Source organism: Neodiprion pinetum, chromosome 4 (assembly GCF_021155775.2).
Source record: "Neodiprion pinetum isolate iyNeoPine1 chromosome 4, iyNeoPine1.2, whole genome shotgun sequence".
NCBI classification, from domain to species: Eukaryota; Metazoa; Arthropoda; class Insecta; order Hymenoptera; family Diprionidae; genus Neodiprion; species Neodiprion pinetum.
In genome coordinates this window covers 32,883,578-32,908,353 of record NC_060235.2, presented here as the reverse complement: position 1 = coordinate 32,908,353, position 24,776 = coordinate 32,883,578, and the positions used below count along the sequence as shown (strand labels likewise).

The window sequence follows — 24,776 nt, the reverse complement described above, 5'->3', positions numbered from 1 at the left end:
GGTTGGATCAGGATGCTCGTTGATTATTTCAACCTCAGAAACGAAAAAAGATAAAAGAAAACACGGAGAAAGGACGATTGTCCAAAGTCGATGATTTGTGTACGTATGATACCAGCTCCGAGACTCCAATTATTAAAGTTAGGCAGGAATTTTTTTTTCAACTATGGGCTGTATTACGTCAGTGGACTCGCCGAGTTCCATGTATCCAATAAATTTGTGTTTCTAACAAACGTCGCTTCTGCGAGTTGTCAGTTTGTCGGATAAAGTGACCACGAAGATCGTAATCAGAAACTACTCGTCGTGAAGTTAATTACCTACTTTGTACGCTAGCAAGCCGACTCTATTAAACCGAATGGAAGTTTTAATCTGCGTAATCGTCCTCGCGAATGTTGAACATTAAGATCAAAGCTGCGAATTTTTCAACAAGCTTGCGGTAAATTGTCCGATCTAATTATTCCGTTCTGTAACACGTATACGGGGAAAAAATAGTTTTTCCTGGTTTCTTCGCACGAATCTTCACACACGTGAAAATGGTTCTTTTTTCCCAGGATGCATGGCTTCGTTGCTGCGGTAATTAGGTGCGTGCAATTCACCGGCCTATGCGGTGATGCATTCATGAATATTTCAAGCCCGCTCTGTGCACTCGCGACTGTGTTAATTCATTTCTTCTCAGGTTATACGACAACAAGATAGTATGAAAGCTGGAATTCAAATTCGAAGAAGCGGTGCAAGGATCGACTATGAACACCGATACGAAAGAAAAATCAGCTTACAATTAGCGGCGCTTGTTTATAAATGTCAATAAAAACCGCAGATCAACTAAAGTGATGAAAATGAAACACAACCGAGTCGGTTACTTACTTTTGTCCAGACGAAAGAGTTTTTTTTACTTTTCAGAAATCGGACAAGTATTGGATTCGGTCGAAAATCAATTTTTTTATTTCACGACATCTTCACGTTTTTGAACCCCGGAATTCGAAGAATGTCGGCTTGTCAGTATGTCCGATAAAACCCCGCGATAATCTCGGAAACGGCGTGCAATTTTTCTTTCAATACTCCTTCATTTGGATGCCAAGTCTTGTCGGTTTCGGATTTTTCATCTAGTCTACGAGGTCATCGCGAAGTTTGTCGGACAGATAAACAGCCTCTCTCCTTTTCATGGTAATGAACAGTATCGTGAAAAAACTGTTTTTTCGGCGTTTTTTTTTTTTATTTACTTGCAGATGCTGCAGGCGAATATTAGTCTGTATACGGTAAAACTGCAGGTACGAATATCGTTTAGTCATACCTGTATAATCGTTAAACATGAATTTATTGATAAACTACTCGCGAATCATAGGATGAGTTAAATGCGACACTTATGGTTTGACTTGAAAATTCAACACCGTAAAAGTGTTCGAATTTGAATAATAATAATAGTTTTTTAATAGCGGAGAATATTTATTCGCAAAGAAATTATATTATTAAAATAGTAATATATTACGTGTGCCATGGTAGTAAAATTATGTTGCGTAAGGATTATAAGGAACGCCAATTATTGTGTGGCAAATAAATTGCACTCACGTTTCTCATGAATATTATTTCTCTTTAGGCCTGACGTTGTATATATTAATAATTACAGTGTTAAAACTAAATCCAAGTCTTTTGATCATAAAACAACGAGAGAAAATAAAAATCGTTCGCACACCTCGACGTTGGCGATTTATAAACCACATAATAAAACAAGTCCAGTATTCGAAAGTGCCTCGTCTTCGATAGACGGAGGTAAAATCTAAAGAGGGGAACAACTTTTTGCCTCTCCTGTAAACTCGCCTGTAAAATCATAACTACGAGACCGAACAACGCGTTTCAAAACATGTTTTTGCAACAATCCTGTGCCTCGAAATACGTAAAAATAAAATATCCACTGCGTTGAAATTATCGTCGTAACATACAAAATTATACAGGAAAAATCATAAACCGAGGGCACACAATCTCCGCCCGAATTTACAATTAGAAATAGGTAATTGCAGTTTTTTTGTCAGACTTATATTGCACGGATGATCGATCCAGTAGGCAGATTTCCACAAAGGTATATGTAATACATAACAAGACACAGGCCGGCTTCTACGCGAGAGTTTTTCCCATGGCATGTAGGGCGGAAGTTACGTCACCGATGAAAGCTGAAAACTTATACACAGACAGGGACACCCTGCAGAACGACACCGTGTACGGTGTACAAGCACGATGTGCCAAGTGCGATTCCAATCTCGCGTCAGTGTTTATTACTAAAGAAGAATAAGGCAAGCGGAGCTAGTGCGGCGGTAAATTGCCTCGGCTTGAAATCCTCATCTTGCACTCCAGGATCCACGGTCTTTACCAAAGAACTTCTCTGCTCGATTTCGCGGCAGATTGTAATTATTGCCATTATCCGCTCTATGGAGCACCTATAATGGTTCATGTGCTCGCGGTCGTTTTTGTTGTCAGCGAAATTTCATCTCGGCCGGGGGAATGCCAGCCTCTGTGCAGTCGCTTGTAAAGCGTGAAGGACAGAACTAGGACCTAGGACGATTACCGGGACGAGTGGAAGAATTTAACGGTGAGAATTTTCCGCTGGTAAATGTACCGCGTGTTATAGGTGCATGCAGGCGGAGTTGGAGAGCCGTTTCGTCGAGCATCATCGTCAACATCGTCGCAAGAACGGCGACCGTTCTTTTCCAGGCAAAGAGTTCGCTGCCCGCATCTTCTCAAGTATCGCTCCGGGGTGTTTGCTGCTCGCGACTACTTCGCGAACCTAGTTTTACTCTGGGTTTCTGGGTTAACTTGTAACTCGGTGCGGTGTACTTGTGTTTTTGCAAGTCCCGCGCCTGGTGCTTATTATTCACCTGGAACAACGTCTCGTTCACTGTTCTTATCGAGTTTGAGTTGTGGAAAAGAGGGGGAGATAAAAATTCGCTATGATAGGGTGTGCGAACAAAAACAAAAAAAAAAATTTCACTCTTCATTCAAACGTGCATCGAAATTCCGGCGGAGCATCTTAAATAGAATATCTCAGCCAAATATGAGCTCTTAATATTGATACTCAGTGGCGCATGTTTTATTTTTTCCGTTTTCCATTTAAATAACAGGTAAAAGAAATCGGGAATTTTTAAAAATTTTTTCTTCTCTTAAACGGCTTGACTTATAAGTACAGATTCTTCTAGAAAATTTCAGGCTTTATAAAAAAGTACGGAGACAGAATTTGCCTAACTCTGACCGATTAAGAGACATTCGCCTATAAACATCGAGTCATCTTGAATATTTTTTAAACGGTTAGAGTTAGGAAAATTATATCTCAGTACTTTTTTTCATAGAGCGTGATATCTTCTATAAAAGTGTATGTTTAGATAGCTTATAAGTCAAGTTCTTTTACGGAAAAAAAAAAAAAAGTTCAAATATTTTCTGATTTTTTTTACCTGTTATTTAAATCGAAAGTGAAAAAAATAAAACATATACCTCTAAATATCAATACTAAGAACTCATATTTGGCTAAGATATTCTACGTGAGATGCTCTACCAAAAGTTTGATGCGCGTTAAAGAAATTTTTTTTTTTATCTTAGCGTACCCTTACAATGGCAAAATCGATTCGTCAGGCTGATTTGCAGTTCATTTGGTTCACTGACTAGGACTGCCGCGCATGCCTAGATCCGAACGACCAATGAAGTACCCATAATATGGAATTTCATCGATTTTTCCCAGTGAAATCGTACAAATAAAGTTGTTACAATTGTTCTATACAATATCCTGTATCGGGAGAATTGAATTAGCAGGATGACTTTGACGTGATGAGAGAAGACAAGGGGAAACGGTGATTTATGAGAACGTTGAAAGCATTAGTGAATAAAGACATTATCGTGTACGTAGGTATATGTATACGTATAGATACGAGATTAGGATCTGAAACGAATGCCTTATCCAAATAACAAAATTGTCGTTATCGTTGCCCGCGAGGAGGAATAATTGTCGGTTTTGAACAACAAGGACGAGTCAACGAGCATGCGCCGAGAAAGTTTCTCCGATGCCTGATCAATCATCCGCACCCTTTGGAATAGCGTCGCTGCATGTAAACGTCCGCACGAACACCCCGATCGCGTCGATTCACCGAGACAAGAGCCACATACATACCTACCAATTTGTGCCCTGGTAGCTTCGAGCGTAGAGTGCTGTGCGGAGAAAAAGAGAAAGAAGAGGAGGAGCAAGTCGTCAGGTGGAAGGGAGGAGACGGCAAATTGTTCACCTGAGCAGCCCGTGGCTATCTAGTGTCCGGGCCGCCGTCGTTCCGATCGCTCGCTTTCCAGTCTCGATTGCGCGGGAGGAAGGAAAGAAAACTTTGGGCAAAGGATCGCGGGTGCCCGAAGACCGGGATAATAAAAACAGGGGTTCGTTTGGGAAGAACAAAAGGGAGCGAGCTAACAAACAACCGTCAAACGCCAGGCAACCGACGCAGTAAACATCGAAGCTGTTTGAAAATTTATTCATTCATTCGAGACGAAAGTCGGAGCCGATCGGCCCGATATATTTGAAAAAAGGAGTCAGAATCACTGACTGCGAGACGAGGAATTAATTGATCGACGACAACGGTAATAACGCCCGGTGGATCATCGGAGTAAAGGTGGAAGAATCGACTTGCGCGCGTCTTTCGGCTTCGTAACTCACAGGCGGCTGCAAGAGAGCACCTTTGCCGCGACACACTTGTACACTAAGTCTCGAGGAACTTTCTCCATCCCGAGAGCTGTGGAGCCGGTAAATGTCTTCGGAGTAACGGTGGAGTACGTATTACGTTCGAGGTGCTGCCGTGCGTATGGGGCTCTCGGTCGAGTGACCAAAGTAACCAAATAACCAAGTAACCAAGTAACCAAGTAACCAACTAACGAAGTAACGAAGTAACGAAGTACGACGGGCCGGGATCAGTGCTTGTAACTCTTAAAGTGGAAGGAGACCGTTGAACGTAGTCAGACATGAGGGTGCACAGAGGAATATGCGCCAAACTCCAGGGCGGATTTCTCAGGCGATGGTGTAAGTAGAAAACTCTCTTTATTTCGTACTTTCAGACAATTTTCTATCGGATAAAGTTGTTCTAGTACACGTTAATACCTGTAATATATTTGTCATTAAGATATTTCCGTCAGACGAAATGCGAGAGTGTCGATATTTTAAGTTTCGAATCCGAGAAACGATTCTCGCAGGATCCCCCGTCTCGTTGAGAGAGAAATTTTTCAAGATATTCCTATGCAATGAACATCCTTTACAGGTATACGTATCGTAGGTACATAGATGAAACAAACCATAAAACCAATCGCGATAAATATCGAAGGAAAAATTTCACCGCCTACCGGTTTTTAGACTATAAATAATGATAATAATACAAATGTAGGTTATCGTTTGGACGAGAGACACGAACATTGTACGGTCTATAAAGTCAAAGCTGTGGCAACCGAATTGGAAAAATCGCTCCACAGGCATCGTCGCGAATCGGTTATGCCCAATCATCCATCAGCGGCACACGTTTTACCTGTAAATATTTCCAAGGTGAAAATGCGTGTTACAAGTATATTACATACACGAATCCCGATAACCGCGTTCACCAGTTATAAAACATCGTGCGCTTACGTATACACGGCATCAAGCACAACTTCGAAAATCAGGAGCATTGAATACCTGCGTTACGCTCACATGTGGCACGCTGTAGTACATATAGATCATATTATACGTTGCTCGGTTTGAAACACGAGTTTCATTTCACGCCAAAGCTTATCGAGCAGTCTGGTCTCGATTGTCGCGTGCAGTAAGAGCTGTAACATTACTACCTTGTAACCGAGAAATATGATGGAAAAAAACCCACCCAACTATACGGGGTGAGGAATTTCCCTTCAAACCGGAACTTTCCTCGGGCAGTTAACGAGCGGAGAAGCATCGATTAACGTCACTCAACCAAAAATTTTCTAAGTCTTGAAGGAAGCTCGGTAGCAATTCAATTTATCCTCAGTATCGACTGAGTAATTTATTTGCAGAAAAATCGAATTTTCATGAGTATGTACAGGGTACCCCATAAGTGTACGGCATACCGATATTGCCGCGTTTCAGGTGCACACTATCTCTTCTCTCCGTACGTAATGACCATAATACGCGTATGTAATGAGTGTGCGACACATGTAGGCATACTTTACAAACTGCATTCCGCCAAGGCTGACTTGCGTGTAACGACTAGCAATCGTGCCTGACGATCGGAGTTTCCTTCTTTGGTCAGTCACCGCCCTTTGTTTAAACCGACCGTCTGCCAGCATTGCAACATCTGTAAAGTCGTAATTTTTTTTTCCCCACACGTATTATTCAGAGGAAATTCTTTTTTTTTCTGTCCTCTTCGGAAAATTTTTCCACCGTTTCCGGTTACAGATAAAAATTAGATTACAACGGGAAAGGAAAAAAGAAATCACTTTCGAGGAATTTTACGGTAGAATTAGATATTGTATTTCGGAAGATTTGGCTTACTTTCGGTAGATGAATATCTACGTTATAATTTGTGTGTGTGTCATTTTTTTTTTTTACAACAAATGTCCATATTATAGCTCCGCGGTTTACGAACTTATATTATACGTAATATATACCTATGCGGTACTATGTTGTATATAATATGCGAGGAGTTTGAGCACAGGATTTTAGAAAGTAGAGCCCAAGTTGAATAAAACTGTATGATGGGTCCGAGTTTATTTGTGCAGCCGTTACTCGTTGATGCGTTGTACGTACGTACGAAAATACATGTGTATGTACCTGCCTGCACACATATTAATATTATACGTAGGTATGTATATGCATGTTTGTTATACTTCCTAGAGAAAACGCGAAAAAGTGTTCGAGAGACAGGCGAGATGTGGCGTTTAAGCGATCGGAGTAGATGGCGAATTTAAAGAAAACGGTGAATCAAATTTGCCAGATTAAAAGTAGGCGTAAAGATAAAAACTTTCACGTCGAGAGAGGGCAGCTGGCTCTTCGTGCAAGAGACACATCAAATGAGATGTCCGAATTTTTTTTTTTTTTTGCGGAATTTTATACTATACCATTTCGTGGTTTCCTTTTATTTAATTAACGCCTCTGTCACTCTATGCACGCAACAGTGTCGTGGTTTAACCCTTTGAGTCATAGTGGTAAGTATTCTTACCACCTATTTTATACCCACTGTATATTTAAATAACTTTTCAATATATTTTTTTTTGCGGTTTTTCACTACTTCTGGAAGTATTTCGACAGGTTTTCAATATTCGAGAGTAATTATTGCGATACAATGTAAATTATTATTGTTAGAAACAAATTGATCGAACAAAATCGTGAACATTGAAGGAATAATGCATTTCCGAGAAAGTTAATACATGGTTTAGATAACTTGTAAGTTTTTGAGGTCGCTCATTACGAATCTGAAATTGAATTTAAACATTCAAAATGGCGGATCTATTATGCCGGAAAAAAATTTCAAATTCGATGGAATTCGGAGAAGAAACTCTGTCCATGGGTTTTCGCGGCTGCTGATTACAAATGTGGAATCAGATTTTGCATATTCAGTATAGCGAATGCAATCAGCGACTCCGAAAATCCCTGCATAGAGTTTTTCCACCGGATTTGACTAAAATTGAAATTTTCGTCCGCCATATTGGACACGCCGTTTTGAATTTTTGCAATCTGATTTCCGATTCGTAATCTGCAACACCAAAAATCATAGGATACTATCTTGTTGTAAAAGTTGACTCATTGTCAGCACAATAATGTGTGACTCAAAGGGTTAACGGGGTCAACTTAGCTGTATATGTATAAGCAATGAAATTTGCAGTCCAACGTAACGCCGTCATCATCGCGCATGACGTAAATTAAAATCGTATGTAATTGCGCTAGCTAAGTATTACGATATTAATATAAACATATATATATATATATATATATATATTGTAATCACTTTACTTTGTCGTACATTTTACACCAAAATCTTTTTTCACTCTCCATTTAATTTCTGCAAGCTTTTCTGCGTAAACGTTTTTTTTTTCTCCGAGTAAATGTGAGCTAAAATTAATGTTCGATGAGCGCGCTAAATTAGTAATTAAGAAATCGAACCACTGTTGAGAAACTGAGTTTTTTCCCTGACTCGGCACAAATATTTTCCTCGATAATAACTCGCATTATGCGTGATCGAAATTTCCACATCTGTTGTCCCTGTCTTACGTTTCGTATAAGCACCAGTAGCTAGAACACTTATAAACGGGTGCACGATTCCGGAGAAATGTAATTCCTCACCAAAGAATTAGTTCTCCGTAGTGAAAGTCAACCGACTTTTGAGATTTCGAACCTCATTTCAACGAATGAAATCAAAGAAATAAAATACGAAAAAAATACAACCGCGACATAAAATATTGAAACACCGCAATTTCGTTGGAGTTCAAACGGTGATCTTGATCTGTGATAAATTCGGCATCACCCTTTTACTCGTACATGTATATAACGTCTAGTGGACGAATCCTCCATGCTTCTATAGATATATTCATGTAGAAATGACGTCCTTATGATTAATTATCATAAGCCTGCGAAACGCAGTCAATTTGCATTGGCAATTCTGAATGTTTCACACCTTTGACGATTTCGTCTTCCTGCTTGTAACTCGAATCATTCCACTTCCACAAGTGAAATCCGATCGAAGATGCACTTGTGAAAAAAAAGTAATCGTTAGATACATTACAATTTCTGATAATTGACAGTTAGCCGTCTGCAGGCAAGAGGCGATTAAATCGTTGATCAAATATTTCTTTTCCACGGGTTAATGAAAATAGCTTCGCTGTTCTGTGACGGATATTCCTCGGAGCGTTTTTATATTTGTACCATCGTGAATCGGTATGTTTCGTAACGTATTATTTAGGCTGTCGCAAGCCTCGGGTGGTGTAAGTCACGTGCAAACGATACGAAACACAAAGAGGGGAACAGAGGTGAGGAAAAAAAAGGAAACGACGACAACAACAAGGCAGGAGACACAGAATGAAAATAAAACGTTCGTTGTGAAATCATGATCGCATTGCATGGGATATATTTTGCGCATTTCGCCATGTTAATTTGATTTCAATGCGTGCGCGTCGTAGGTACGCTTCTCCACGAATTTCTTTACACCGCCGTTAGAAAATCACATGCAACGAATCGATAAATAAACTTTCGTATATTAAAGATATCGTGTAATTCTGACGATTCCAGGCTGTTGATTACTTAACGTATAAATCAATTAGTAACAGGGATGGAAAAATAATTATTAATTGTATATACGAACAAAAATGAAGTTCAAAGAAATTGAAAGCGACGAGCTTTATAGAAAACTTCTGTACAAAAGGTACGATATACGCGGGTATATATCATCACAGTCTCGACACTAAATTTCGACAAAGGGATATTTTTTCATATTCATCCAGGTGTCCCCTTAATTGTTGTACATATTTGGTCGGTAGCTCCCTTAAAAGTCCCGCCGGGGTGTAGGAAATACTAGCTGCGTGATTATTTCACGTGAAACAGATGACGCGATTGGTTTCGAATTAACGACACTTTCTATTCTATGCGATGTTCATCCTTACATTATATCGGTGAATAAATTGCGATTAATGTGTACAGGCACGTCGCGTCGCGGTGAAGAGGGTGTATGAAATGTGTGATAAAGCGTACAGTACATTATACACGCGAACGATCTTGAGACCTTACTATACGAAAGCCTCGAGGAATTTTCGTGCTGCAGAATTCCGGATTTTACACACGGGGTCGAGTCACGTGACGCTATCAACCCTTTGAATCATAGTGGCAAGTATTCTTATGGTTACCACTTATTTTACATCCATTTTTTGTATATTTGAAAAAGTTTTCACCACATTTCTTTACGGTTTTTTTTTGTTCTTTCCGATAATGTACTAATTGGTTTTCAATACTCGAGAGTAATTATTGCGATATAATATAAATTATTGTTGTTAGAAGGATATTGATTAAAAATCGTGAAAATTGAAAGAATAATTAATTTCTGAGAAAGTTATCCCTCTACTTATACACGTTTGACATAAATTACAAGTTTTCGGGGTAGGTGATTAGGAATGTGAAATCGGATTTGGAAAATTCAATATGGCGTATCGAATATGGCGGACGAAAATTTCCAATTCGATCGATTCACGAGAAAAAACTATTACCAGAGGTCTTCGGGCTCGCCGATCACGGATCTGAAATCCGTTTTTAAAAATTCAGTATAGCAAATCCGATTATCGACTCCGAAAACTCTTGCATAGAGTTTTGTTTTATTGGATTTGATGAAATTCGAAATTTTCGTCCGTTATGTTAGATCCGCCATCTTGAATTTTTGAAATCTGAAGTTGCCGCAGTATACTGTGCAAGCAGGTTACAAAGAACTGTAAAATCCCGCGTGCGATTAGCGTATACAGCCGGACAGACATCTGTGAGTGCGTGTCTTTACTCGAATGCTCTCTTGACTCGAGGTACGATGTTCAGTTATATTACCCGGGCGATAATAACGGTATATCCGGAATCCACGTCGAGAATAAATTTCTAGGCAGTAACCTCGAGTTATAACCCGCCTCTCTCCAATTTCGGTTACACGCGTGATCCATCTCGGCGTGATATTAATATTCCCCGATATTCGCCGGTCGACTTATTCTATGTAATTAGGCACGCTAATCACGCCGCTCCGCTTCTCCCCGCCACTCGTTGCAGGCAGGGACTTTAACGCCGGGCAAAGCGATCTTCCATCTTTTCTTTTTCCCGGGATCTAATCTTCTAATCGCGGTTTATCCTGTTGGGAATGAAACCGCTCGTGCGAGATTTATTCGTGGCGAAAAGCGTGTCGATTCTCGCAGTCCAGAGCAATGCCGCATCTATGCGGTATCGAAAGAACTTGACCCACTTATAATCGCGGAAAAACGATGAGTGGTGAAAAAAAAATTCCACCGCAATTTATACATATACATTCGCGATATTTATTTATTTTATTTCTTGTTATTGTTTTTCTTTTTCTCGTTTCAACTTGTCGATCGTGCTCAATTACACTGTACGAACTCCTCGCACGATCGTTCCTAGTTTTTTCCTCGCTAGTGTAATAATTATTTGATCGTTAATTGCGATAAGTATACGCTTGTATGTGGTTGATACACAGGGCATATTATACGCGATATTTAACTATACACGATGCTGCTGCCGCTGTGACATTAAAATTCAATTTATTTCATGACGCACGGAAACCTATTGTACACATCGGTTACTTGTAATTAATCACTCGTCACCAACGGTTCAAATCATATAACAATCGCGTGAAACAGTCAACTTCCCAACGGCAGAAAGACAAAAAATGATTCACGGTTTATTCGATTAACGACAATTACATACAACGTTTACTATAATAAAAATGTATTTTAATACAAAGGTCCAACGCCTGCAATTTCATCGTTGTTGGTAACAAGAGTGTCGCTTTTTTTTTTTAATGAAAATTTTCTAAGATTTACATTTGCACGCATTGCAAGTCGTTCGTGAAACTTTTCTGGCCATTTTTTCTTTCTTTCTTCTTGTCATCGTATACATATATATGTACATATATTTCATTTCATTTCATTCACGCAGAATCGTCGCGACCTCGTTCCCTGCAATAACATATTATATCCCAAGTACGGTGGGAATTTCTCCCGATTCAATGACAATCGTACAATCGTCGAATTACCCGACGTTGAAAGCCGTGTTTTAAATGCTGTTTTCGGCACATTCGGCCGTATTGAATAAGAACCTAAGTAGCCACGTGTATAGCATAACACTTGCATAGGTATAACATGCACGTTACGAGAGCACTCGATGGAAGTTTTTTCTTTCCTCTTCCTTTCGGTCACTGGACTCGTGGACCTCTCGAGTTCTTACGTATGATCCTTGTACCTACGTATAATATGCTAGGTCTTTAACGTATTTTACGTTACATCAGATCCTGTTTGACCGGCATCCCGGCTGACGGCTGCGTGCGGCACGTTGTATGGGATAATTCGATTACACGAAGACGACGCCTAAAAAGGAATCAAAACAAAAATAAAAAATAAAAAACTTCCACTCAAGATTAAGCTTGTTTTTAAACAAACAAACTTATTATCTTTGACACGGTGTCTCAGTGTAATATGGTCATTATCAAAGTCGCATTCCTCGTGTGAAAAGCGAAAATTAGGTGAAACGTACCGCGGTGACATAACGTTCAATATGTTATGCCGCGTATATTACGTTACATAGATACGCTATGTTATTTCCTTGCGTTTGCGATAATATGGAATGGTTGTAATGAGCCCACAGGTAAACATCCGCGTAATATATATTTATGTACATAACGGTTCAAGTATTTTTCCAAAATGATGGTTGTTGATGAAAGTTTCGGTTTTCGTATCGACCGCTCGTTATCACTCACGAAAATCTTGTCTATCGCTCGCAATCGTTGCAGTTTACGTGAAATATTCCATGACCGATAACGACGCGTAATGCAGCACGATGGCTACGGGCACGAATGCACGGGTCACAGTTGCAGGTATTACATATCACCGCAATATCTTCATCTTACACAGGAAATATATTTTCATTACCGCTAACGCGTTATATACGGCTGTGGTCTGCGATAATTATTTCGTCGGTCTCATTTTCCGCGATTCTAATCCATCCGGTGCTGTTGTAAATGAAGAAGAAAAAACGGAAAAAAAAAAACAATGGAGACGGGGAAAAAACGATTCTGCTGACAACATCGATTTCACTCTTTCACACGATGCGGGAGAATTCCGCACAGATCCTATTGCGATTTGAAATTACGTAAAACATCGTTTGCCCAATCGAGATCCCGAACGTCTGCGCGAGCCACGAACTACAGGATAAAACCTTTCATTTATCCATCGTAATTACTCGGATCAGCCGCATCTTTGCCGAGTTTCCAGCTCTGCCGTTCCCCAATTTATTTTAGCAGTTCAATTTTGTGACAGTGAGAAAAAAAGGAATCGAAGAAAAAAAAATAAATAAATAAACAATGAAGTGTACGTGTCGCGGTAAATAAATTCGGTTATATGCTTGTGTTATATACCTGTATAGTTTTATATACTCGGATTAAGAATAAATTTACATGGGCGTGCAGCGAGTAATCGAACCGCGCTGCAAGAGTTGTTTGATTTTCAAATCACGTTTTTTCAAAGACGGAATTTTTTTTCACCAATTTGTATGTAAGCTTTGCTTGCGATGCATTTACGGTGTACGGAATACTTTGAAAGTGAATTAGCATGCCGAGTGTGTATGTGTGTGTGTGTGTGTGTGTGTGTGTGTAGAGTTGTCCAGCGAAGGACAGCGTTTCGAAAACAACAAGACCGATTATATATTTGTGAATCTCGGGACATTTAAAAATATACAACGAATAAAATGAGCGTTTTTACGCTGAAACTGGAATTTTTCACTGATTGGAAAGCGAAATGATAATTATGCATTATGCAATTTAAGAGCGATCGTGCGGACCCCTTGAATCGAGTATTGTGTAAATTTAATGCCAATGGTATCTGTTGAATATATAACATGGTACATTAATATCGTATTTTCCATAACTAGCAATTTTTGATTAAATTTATATGTGCAGCCGAAATCGCACTGTCAAATATATTATGCGCTGCGAAAATTGATTATTTTTATCGAAGATGCTTTGCTGGGGGAACTTTTCGTCAATGCGGTTGAAAAAGTCGCTGTAACGCACATATATAAATATACGTATTCATATTAAATGCGTGATTTTTTATACCTGTATAAACTATTACAGCTTATTTACATTTGCATCACGCGTCTGCACATCTGCACTTAAATCCCTAATCGATCCACGATACGTATTATACTTTACATGCTTTTAATCGCTCATACTGAATAGAAAATAAATGTATACGCATATACCGGTGTGCATTTCCGGTACATATTATATACCGCAATTTGTGATTATCTCTTGCGAATTCTCAAGCATGAAATGAATGCGCGGGAGAATCCGACTTTATTATATATTCAAAGAATATGTGCTATATATGCAGAATATGTAGCAGAATATGCAGAATCAGTCGAGAGCTAGTTGTAAGCTTTCTCATGAATGCCCCCCGCGAGCTGCTGCACAACTTGAGAGGATTAACTATACTATACTTCAATATTACAGTACTCGTTAGAAAGTAAAAATTGTTGAAAGTAGCTCACATCACTCGAGGTATAATGCTTTCCGCTACTCACGCTAAATATGCGCGATTAGATTATATTTTGCATAAGATTCCGAACTCGTAAGTATTCGAAATTAAAAGAATCTTCAGTTTGAATGTTTATTCCTTTTCGTTGACAACAAGTAACGTTGAATCATTTTAATTTTCCTCGATTCGATTAGCATACGCTGAATTCAGTTGCAGCGAAATTGCCCTAAAATTTTTTTACTTATTATATATTTAGTTTTTTCCGCTACTCTCTACGACTAGTACGAGCTGTCTGAAAATTATTCGATAGTTCCAAATATACGTAAAATAATTAACCAACAAACAATGCGTACGAATAATTTAAAGAAAAATAGAAAAACAAACAAACCATAATTCAAATTTGACCGTAAATTTTTCCCGTTGTGCAATAAATATACTCGGTTAATTCGTTGATTTCGCAATTTTCCATTAAAAACGCTTACAACTTTGTGCGAATCGCAGCTCCGCGGGAATCACTCGAGCATTGTTCTCGATCCCGGTTACGTTACGTGCAGTCTTACCGTTACGACTTGCGTATACATTCATCGCGTTGATTTTAAGTTTACAGAAAGTAAATTCTCCAGCAGTGTAGCGTGAATACTGCTAGCTTTTCAAAAATGAGGCAATTTCGCGGTAGAAAACGCGGCAATCACCATCGGATTATCGGCGCTGCTGCTGCTGCTGCTGCTGCTTATATTATTCTGGATTTTACTTTCACTGAAATTGAGTGTAAAATAAATGTGACATTTTTATTTCTCTTCAATCCTACAACCGATTGACTCGTCGTCGAAAATGCGGCTAGCTGCTGGAATCGTGCGTGTACGCAGCTTTTAGGTATATGTTGTATGTGCCTGTTTAAACGGTCGAATGTAGTTTTTCAACATTCGTTGAAACGGACTCTCACCAGGTATATTTCATCCACCTGGGTACCTTCACTCTTGCCGCCGCCGCCGCCGCCAAGGCTACGGAGATAATTACGAATGGCAAAAAGTATAGACACGGTATAATATTGATTGAAATCCAAGAAAATTATTATGCAGGTGTGCAGCAGCAGTAAACGAACCGAATCGTCGCGGCGTCGTCGATGTCGATCACGCGACGTTTGATTGTGAGAGAAATTCGAGCGTATCGCTTATCGATGACTTTTTCTCTCTTTTCTTTTAATTACAACTCTTGTTTACGGCTTATTTATTTTTTTTTAATTTTCTTCCTACCCCTTTCTATGCCGTTATTATTGTCATTGTAAATACCATCGGCTACGGACGTATGTTCAGAGGTTCTATATATCCGTGATGAATTCGAGATGAAGGAAAAAGAGAAACAAACAAATAGAATTGTCGAGGAGAATATTGAGGTGAAATCTCAGACGCACGGAAATTCGAAATCTTGTGAGACTCTTGTCGCTGTATATTCTCTCTACATTTGTACAAATTAGCGAGAAAATATAATTCTGCACATTACGAGGTGATTCACGAGATCGTCGAGGGATCGCCTAACTCCTGACAACTCGGGTCGAGTTTTTTTTTTTTTTTTTTTTCCATTTTCGTTGCTAAATAAATTACAATCACGTACTTGATATCGAAAAATTTATTCTCATCGATTGCTATTACGCGTGCTGCATTATAAGCATTTGGAGTGAATTTCCGGAACGATGGAAATACAGAGTATACGATAGCAGTATTCCGTTGGCAGTTCAAATTTCAAATATTTGACGGAAAGTTTGCTACCTGGATTGGCTTGTCCCTCGACGTCCTTGCTATTTGTTCCCTAATCTTTGACCCCAACGAATTTTCTCCGAAGAAACGTCTAGTCTTGTTCCGGAACAATGAGCGATATCATATCAGAGTGTGCGATGGAGGGGCAAGTTAGTGCTCTAATTACTGTATCCGAAACATAAGACAGCAATGACATCAACGAAGGAACGAAGGGTAAACTAACCAACCCAACGAAATTTCCGCCAATTGAATCGCGATGGGAGATGCTATTTAGAAAGAAATTGTTCACATGCTGTCGGAAAGACAAGTTATCACTGTGGATGAGCTGATAGGCGTGAACCATGTGCGTGCAAGGCGGTCGGTTTTATAAAATGTGCGTGGTGTTCCGTAGTCCTTTGCTGTATATCACCCAGAATTCTGTGGAGCAAGCGATACCAATGATACTGACAGTGAATAATGAATGTAACACGTGCAATCGTAATCGATGAAAATTAATTTTTCGACATCAACTACGTGATTGTAATTTATTTAGCGACGAAAGTGATTTTTAACGCAAAGGTTATTTGGCGTTATTAAATAATTTTGCATTGTCAAATTTGTAAAGTAATATTTTGCACCGTGAATAAAGAAAAAAAAAAAAAAAAACTCGCCCAGAGTTGGATTTGAACCTCGGATTGCCGGTGGGCGATCGGTAAACCTAGCCAACTGCGCTACATTCGCTGATTCGAGGATCGGTGAACGTTACACATATACTTAGGTATAAAGTACGCGTCGAACTTCACACTCAATTTTCTCGAAAACCAGGCGGTAATGAAGGAAATGCCGGTAGCCTGGTACTATGGTTGGGTCGCTTTACAACATACCTGAAAAAGATCGAAATCCGTTTGTCAGGGGTTAGGCGGTTCCCTTGTGAGCTGGCGGTGCTAATGTAGCGTAGAGTCGGATAAGAATAATAAATTTCAATGCGCACATTGGTTTAACAATCATCATCGTTAGATCGTCAAGACACGTCGTTAACTTGGGTTATATATTTGTGTATTGCTATATGATTGCCTTTAGGCAATTTGATATTTGAATTTGACGATTTGATTCCGGTTGATATACATAGTACGTACGAATGTGAAGAGAGAATAAATATTCATTGCAGTATTTTGTTAAGATTAATTCTGTGGATAAGTTTTCTCTAGAGTTGTGATAATATTTTTTCTTTACATATCGTATAGGCTTTCGAAAGAATTCATCGATCCGAATACAATCTCGAAAATGAGTGAAATTTGTTTTTATCCACTGATCACAGTGCTCTACAATCATGAAATATATCTCGTCTAAAAAAAGTAACAGCTTGGGAACAGATTATATTCTAAATCACGCGATGCATGAAATGTAAAAGAATTTCCCGTTATGATTCGTCAATTATCGGCCTAGCAATATACTTCGAGGTTTGTTGACGCTACGAAATTCATTTTTCAAGTTTAACAAACAAGGAAACGCAAGTTTCCCTAAATTTCTGAACTTTCCACAGTCGTGCGACGAATTGGTTTACGTGCATCCGCTACAAATGGAACCGGCGGATCAACCGCAGGAGGCGCGTGTTTCATACTTTTTTTCGGTTAACCGCAAACTATAATTTATACAAAACATTCTTGCATTATATTAACGTATAAAGTATATATGCTGATTGTCGTACCATTTCGCATTATGTCGCAAGGCGATAAGTTTCGAGTTTTTTAACCCAAGCGATATTGCGTGTTGACAATAATTACAGTCTGCAAAGGCGTTTACAGTCCACACACTACTTTACCTCCTAGATGGAATAGGTGTAGTACAACGCTTGGCATTTAACGTGGGACTAACGATAAATAGCACATCACTTGATTCCATAATGGACTGTAAAACGATCAGAATATTTGGCATACACATACAGGTAGGTTCTTCATACCGGTTTTTGAATGCGGATACATACGTAAAGCTCTGCGAACATCGTTCGTGACGTCGTTGTTCTTTTTTATCCTCATATAATTAATCTCCGGTTTATTGTCCTCTCGTCGATCCCGACAGCACTTTTTTCGTACGCGGAGAAGCAGCCGCTGCTGGCGCTTAAATACCCGACATCGCGTCTTAATTTCCGCCTACAGCTGCCGCACTCAGGCGGAATAGCTGTGAAAAATTTCACGCATCTTGGGTCTGCGGATTCTCGAGGCATGCGGAAGCCGACGACCCATAATCCCACTAAATCAAACCCAAGGCTCACTCACTATAATGGATACCGTTTTATTTTTCAGGGGCAGCCGTGGCTGTCGGCGTTCTCCTCATAATAATTGGCGCCGTTCTTGCGACGCTTTTCCCGAAGATCGTCGACGCTCTCGTCGACAGGGAAGTCGCCCTCCGGGACGGCGGACGGGCTTTTGGATGGTGGAAGGAACCCCCGGTGAGGCCTAAAATGTCCGTCTACATCTACAACGTCACTAATGCCGACGAGTTCTTGAACAGCGGGGAGAAACCTGCCCTGCAGGAACTCGGACCGTACGTTTACATCCAACGGTGGTCAAAGGCTGACGTCAAGTTCAACAACAACGACACCGTTACTTACAAAATAAGAAAGGAGTTCGAGTTCGCCCCGGTTAGTTCTTGCACTCAAATTTTACTTGGAATAAGTCGCGGTTGGCCGAAAATCGATATCGATTTTTCATTAATTTTATTACAAGGTAGACGTATATTGTTGGTATAATCCTTATCGTCAAGTTATTATTTACATTCCTGAGCTTCTCTTTCTATCTTTTTTGAAAAATACAAGGATAGGAAATATTTTCGAATTATAAACAAAAGCTTGCATATCAGTTATTATTTTTAAATCAATCTGTTTCGTCATAAAATGAATGAAAAATTTATCGATTTTTCGCTGCAATCGTTCATTCATTAAGGAATAAATCAACGATACATAGGCATGAGTAAGTTTGGAATTCGGCTGATTCTTACGCACTCTTTGGCTACCACTAATGGAAAATCAACGATGCAAATAACAAGTCGTGAACAGAGTGCGTAATTTGGCAATCTTCAGTGTCGACTGTGTTTCCAAGCAATGCAAATATACCTGGGGAACAATGAAAAGAGAAACAATAGCGAGGTGTGATTCATTGTACTCTGTTTTGATATGTACGGATCTGTGCAAACACTTCTTTTCTTCAACTCGCGCTTGATTTGCTGTAAAAATATTTTGCTGTCATTGACAAACGTCGGTATGGTGTTATAGAAATAAAAATATACGCAGAAAAGAAAGAATGCACTTGCGAGAAGATTAAATTAATATTGGATATGCGATTTGCGAAATGTTTGACGCGCGTTGCTAAATTACGTGGAATAATTCAACGATCCCGAGGATTACCTTATTGCGGAATATTGCTCGTTTCGTTTTTCACCTACTTCAGAACCACGCCGGCGACCATATGCAGGCCTAAAATATTGACCGGTGAAATAATTTACACATTTTCTGTCGTAACTCCATCGCTAAACGACGACCTGTGCTCTTAAGTCAGCCCAATATGTCACAATGTCGAATTGTTGCCGCAAGACTATAACACGAGTCATTTAAAGGCCTGCAATATTCGGTGGTAAAATCCGAGATGGAAAAAAATATGACCGTCGTGCAACTTGGCTGCAATTGCATAATTGATCGTTTATGCTCGTCGTACGAGAAGCGAATGAATTGCTAGACTCAATTTCGATATCTTACGCGTCGATCAGCAAAGCGTGCAGCAAATCTCTGCGGTTCGTTTCATCACGCGGTTCTGTTCGCCAGTTTAACGTCTACGGATGGATCATGAGACGAATTTTTTTAATTACAGAACAAAACTCGGTTCTGCAAACTAATTCATTACAGCGATAGTATCAAGCAGCAGCATATTATACGACAAATCTTACGCCGTAATTGGACATCTCGTTTCCTTAATATAACCTTATAAGTATGTGCAAGGTTTGCAACGCCCTACTACTTTAAACTTAGCTACGACATTTTCTCAGTTTGTTGTTTATTATACTTTTCCTTCCGACAGAAGTTTCGCCGAATTTAAATAAGAAATTAGCGCTGCCCGTATATGACTAGCCACTTTTTACTCTCGCCAATTACTCTGCGTGAACCTTGAACCTGCGGCGATGTAGATACTCAGATTTCACGAAATTATTACACGAGTCTTTTTCCTTATTGTCGTGTTATAATTCACAGCTACGTATTAAAGAGAAAAATTTCATTATTTTTTAAAAAAATTTTGGAATCTTATAACCCGTCAACGTATGAGTATACTGATAAGGCTAGAACGTATTTTTGTAGGGAATTGAACGCTGTCCAAAAATACGTTATGGTCCTATCAGTACACTAATGCGTTGACGAATACAAAAATTCCAAAATTAAACAAAATGTTTCCTGTGTAATTGAAATTGATAATAGAAAATCGCGATGACACTTTTCTAAATATTAATATTAAGAGCCGAGACTTTGACAGCATTATTTTTTCGTTACTTGAAACAATAGTTGCAACTTGAATTTAAAAAAAAAAATAAATAAATAATTCCGATATAGTCTGATGTATACGTATGTAAATGAATACACGTCGTGAGTATTAGAGAAAATAAAAATCGATCGTGACAAGAAAAAAATGTATCAAGATAATTTTTTCGTCACACCTGAATCGAGGATCACCTGCATCCGAAGTTCAGAATTTTCGATTTTATTAACAATTGTATTCGTAAGTCGTGTGCATGTAACAATCGTCAAATTGCCGCTGTACTCGTTGCAAAAAATATTGCTATTGTATTTTACCGACCGACGAAAATGTCTTTATTTCAACTATCATTCGACCATTGTTCACCCAAAATAGTCGCAGCTATCGTAATTCTACATGCAATGCCGAACACAACAAACAAGGAAAAACAAATGTTTATTTAATGCCAGGGAATCTGTTTCTCTAACTGCCTTGCTACTAATTAAAGAAATACATTGAATGTTGTTATTCTCGCATGAAAGAAAAAGGTTTTGGATATTTCTACTCAGTATTAGCCGTAGTAGAACTTGTCTACCTACGTTATTCTAACGTAAGTGATGCGTTAGGCTTTGATAACAACAAAAGTTGGGTGACGTTTTACTCGGTCGGTAAACACTAACTACAGCATCCTCTAAGTTAATTCCAAAGATCGAACACATCCGTTTGACCAATCTAGTCATGTTTTTCAATGCAGGAGCTCTCGGCTGGTTCCGAGGACGATCTGGTCGTCGTTCCGAACATCCCGATGCTCTCAGCAACGAGTCAGTCGCGACACGCAGCGCGTTTCCTGCGTCTGGCAATGGCCTCGATAATGGACATCCTGAAGATAAAGCCATTCGTCGAGGTCTCGGTCGGCCAGCTGCTTTGGGGCTACGAAGATCCGTTGCTCAAGTTGGCGAAGGACGTCGTCCCTAAGGAGCAGAAGCTGCCCTACGACCAGTTTGGCTTACTGTACAACAAGAACGGGACCGCGCCGGATCTCTACACTATCTTTTCGGGTCAGGACGACATCACCAAGTACGGAATGGTGGAACGGTGGAACGGCAAGAAGGGACTCGGACACTGGTCAACCCCGCACTGCGACAGCGTCGCCGGAAGTGACGGCAGCATATTCCCTCCCCACATCACGAAGCACACGATCCTCCGCGTATTCGACAAGGATCTTTGCCGCGCTTTGCCCCTCGTCTTCAAGGTCAGTACAGGGTCTTCGACTTTGGTTCTTGCGTTACTTGTGACTTCTTGGGTCAGGCGTGATGCTCACGTGCCGTATTTATGGGGAATTGCGAGTACTGCACTCGTACTTTTCCATTTGATCAAATAATCATTCATTCGGTGAAAATATTTGGCGTCAAACAACGTACGACAATTTTGGGTTCGCATTATCGAAGAAAAGATTGTTCGCAGAATCAAAATGGCCGCTGTCATACGCGCTTGCAATTTTATTTCTGCTTCACGCCCGTTTTCGAAGCTCGTTGGTTATCAAATGTTATTTCACGCTAAACAAAATAACGGCTAGAGTCACTGGAGTATAATTTCACCTCCAACTAAATTCTAATGACCGAGAATTCAGCCTGCGAAATTCACTTCTTTTACTTTGTACTCTCACGCGTACGGATTACGTCAGGGCTACCAATTTACGACACCAGAACTCCCTAGCCCATTGCCAACTCGGCTGACTGCGCAGTCAATGCTACTGTTTCGATTTTCTTTGCGGCTACGATTATTCTACAGTCCTTTTATTCATCGATCGCCTCCTTTTCAGCAAGAGGTTATGACCGCGGGTGGAGTTCCTGGATACAGATTCGTTCCTCCTGCGGACGTCTTCGCTTCTCCGTCACGCGTTCCCTCCCAGAAATGCTTCTGTCCTGCTGGTCCACCCTGCGCTCCCGAGGGAACATTCAACGCGTCTCTCTGCCAATACGACTCGCCGGTTCTTCTCAGTTTTCCGCATTTCTACTTGGGTGAGTTGAGTTTTACACGTAGTTAATTTTTTTCGAAATCTCTCCAAGATTTAATCTACCTTCTTGTATAAAAAGCGGGTACATACCCATATAATAAGGTATAAACGTTCTTTGGCGCCGACGTACTTACAGCCAATTTCCCGTACACCGCTACGTTATTTTTATAGCCTAAAAAAAGTCTAATATACAAGAAATCTATACACGCGAATTAACTAATGAACATTACACTGGCATATGATATATGCATCGTTGATAAACGCATATAATACGGCGTCGAATTTCGAAACTGCAAAGTGTAGGTACTCGAAAATCCTTGACTGCTTATGTCTAGCCACTTCTCTTCTTTTTTTCGCACCTTTTTATCTCCTTCATCTTTCGACGACGTGTTCTAAAATTTCTTCAGTGAGTCGGGGAATCGAAACACCTATACGGCTGAATTACGTCAGGTAGGAATGAAGGAAAAAAATTGAATGCGAAACTTACGCGACCTCGTCGGCGTAATGTACAATGTACGTTAACCTGTAGTGAAAGCAGAACCCAACACCCATAACGCTTGCGGGTATTGCACGTATATATGCACGGAAATTAACGATGCTAAGGTATATGGTATATCAACGAATGTACCACAGATGCACTCACACCTTACAATCGTTTACGAGGTTATGCCTAAGCGCGTAAAAGCGGTTAATTCAAATTATTTCGGTACGACCGTGAGTTTCGTCAGATTGCGAGGACGTTCTTGAAACGGTCTACAAGTCAACGCTCGAATGTCAGACAAAGTCCTTGTCAAATATTGCCAAATATAATTCCCGGAAAACGTTATAAACGGAAGTGAATCATTTCAGCGTAACATGCGTGCTTGCGTAGAACAGACGTGAAAAGCGCAAGCGAACTCATCATTTTCACAAATGTTTCACTCTCTCTACATATTATACCCGTCTATTTCCGGTTTAGAAACCATTCTTTTCTTACCGGATGTGTCGGGGTGCACCCGACTCTTGACAATCAACTCTCGTTCGCCTTGGGGCTTCTTTTACTTACTACTACTACTACTACTACTACTACTACTACTACTACTACTACTATTACTATACAGTATATTTTGTGTCGTAATTAAGTACGCGTGTGCTATTATTATTAAAGTAGAAACAGCTGTGCGCCAGTGAAATGTACTTAAGACACAAAACTCATGTATCTGTTTCGCACGCGTGGGATCCAAAAGTGCTACGTTCTCATAAATTATTGTGTTATATGTATGTAGTTGCATATATGTATACTGTAAAGTAGCGGGACTTGCGCCTATAACTTGTAGTAAACTGTGAGAACTTCTTATACTCAGATACAAAATGTGTTATATTGTTTTTCTTTGTCTTTTTTTTTTTGCATTCGTTATCTTATTCTTCGTTTTTTCTCATTCTTAAATCTGACGCCCACGCCGTTACACTCTTACTTTCTTTCTCTACGCCTACTTGTGTCTACTCTATATATTGTGCCATGCAATGATCGTCACGAACCGGTGAAATCGCGAGCGTACATGCGTGTGGCATTCAGGTACATTATATATATGTACGTACGTGTATGCGATATATGGGAATCGGTTAAAAATTTCACTGGGAAATTTCGTTCTTCTGAGACGATTGTAAATTCTCTCAGCAGCTACATTGTTATACGTATGCATATGTTGGTACATAAATAAATTCCGAACCGTCGGTAAGTTTAACCAGTTTAAAAAAAAAAATTTCATTCAAAATTAACACGATGCAGGAAAGATTCACGACTAGCTGAGCTGCAGGTGCGTTTAAAAAAAAAGCAATATCTAAAGGTTATAATATACGTTTTTAAATCATTCAACCTCGAAAAGAACGAGTCGCGTACTTGCGGACATAATATATCAGCTATGAATTGAATACTTATATGCTTACGGTTACGGAACATTCGTAACGCGACGGATGAATTCAAATGAACGAGTATACTTATCAAGTATGAGTGCTTGTGAATATATTGTGCTACGAACATATTTCGTTCATCAGTCATTGGCTCCGGATATAAATTTATTATATTTCAATGTAGGTACGACCTTATCTTAATTTTAATATTTATATCTGGACTGCGGGTGGTACGTTTGAAAAAGATGAACATGTTAATGATTAATAATTGAAAAAAATTTTCGTAATTAATAAATAGATGAAAATTCGTAGTATCGTAAAATTAATGGCTTAGGTGATATATTATATTTAACCTTTTCAACGTATGTTAATAAAAATATTATAAAAACATTTATGTCTTAT

At 39.5% G+C, this 24,776-nt stretch overlaps 1 protein-coding gene across 1 annotated transcript in view; it reads left to right on the top strand.

Annotated features, from left to right (window-relative positions):
* Positions 1 to 4,263: 4,263 nt before the first annotated feature.
* emp (epithelial membrane protein) overlaps positions 4,264 to 24,776 on the top strand; it is a 28,284-nt gene continuing 7,771 nt past the window's right edge. Inside the window, exons 1-4 of the mRNA XM_046623423.2 lie at positions 4,264 to 5,035; positions 18,275 to 18,612; positions 21,222 to 21,719; positions 22,290 to 22,488. Coding sequence (XP_046479379.1) covers positions 4,978 to 5,035; positions 18,275 to 18,612; positions 21,222 to 21,719; positions 22,290 to 22,488 — 1,093 coding nt within the window. The 5' untranslated portion in view covers positions 4,264 to 4,977. The remainder of the gene's footprint in view (positions 5,036 to 18,274; positions 18,613 to 21,221; positions 21,720 to 22,289; positions 22,489 to 24,776) is intronic.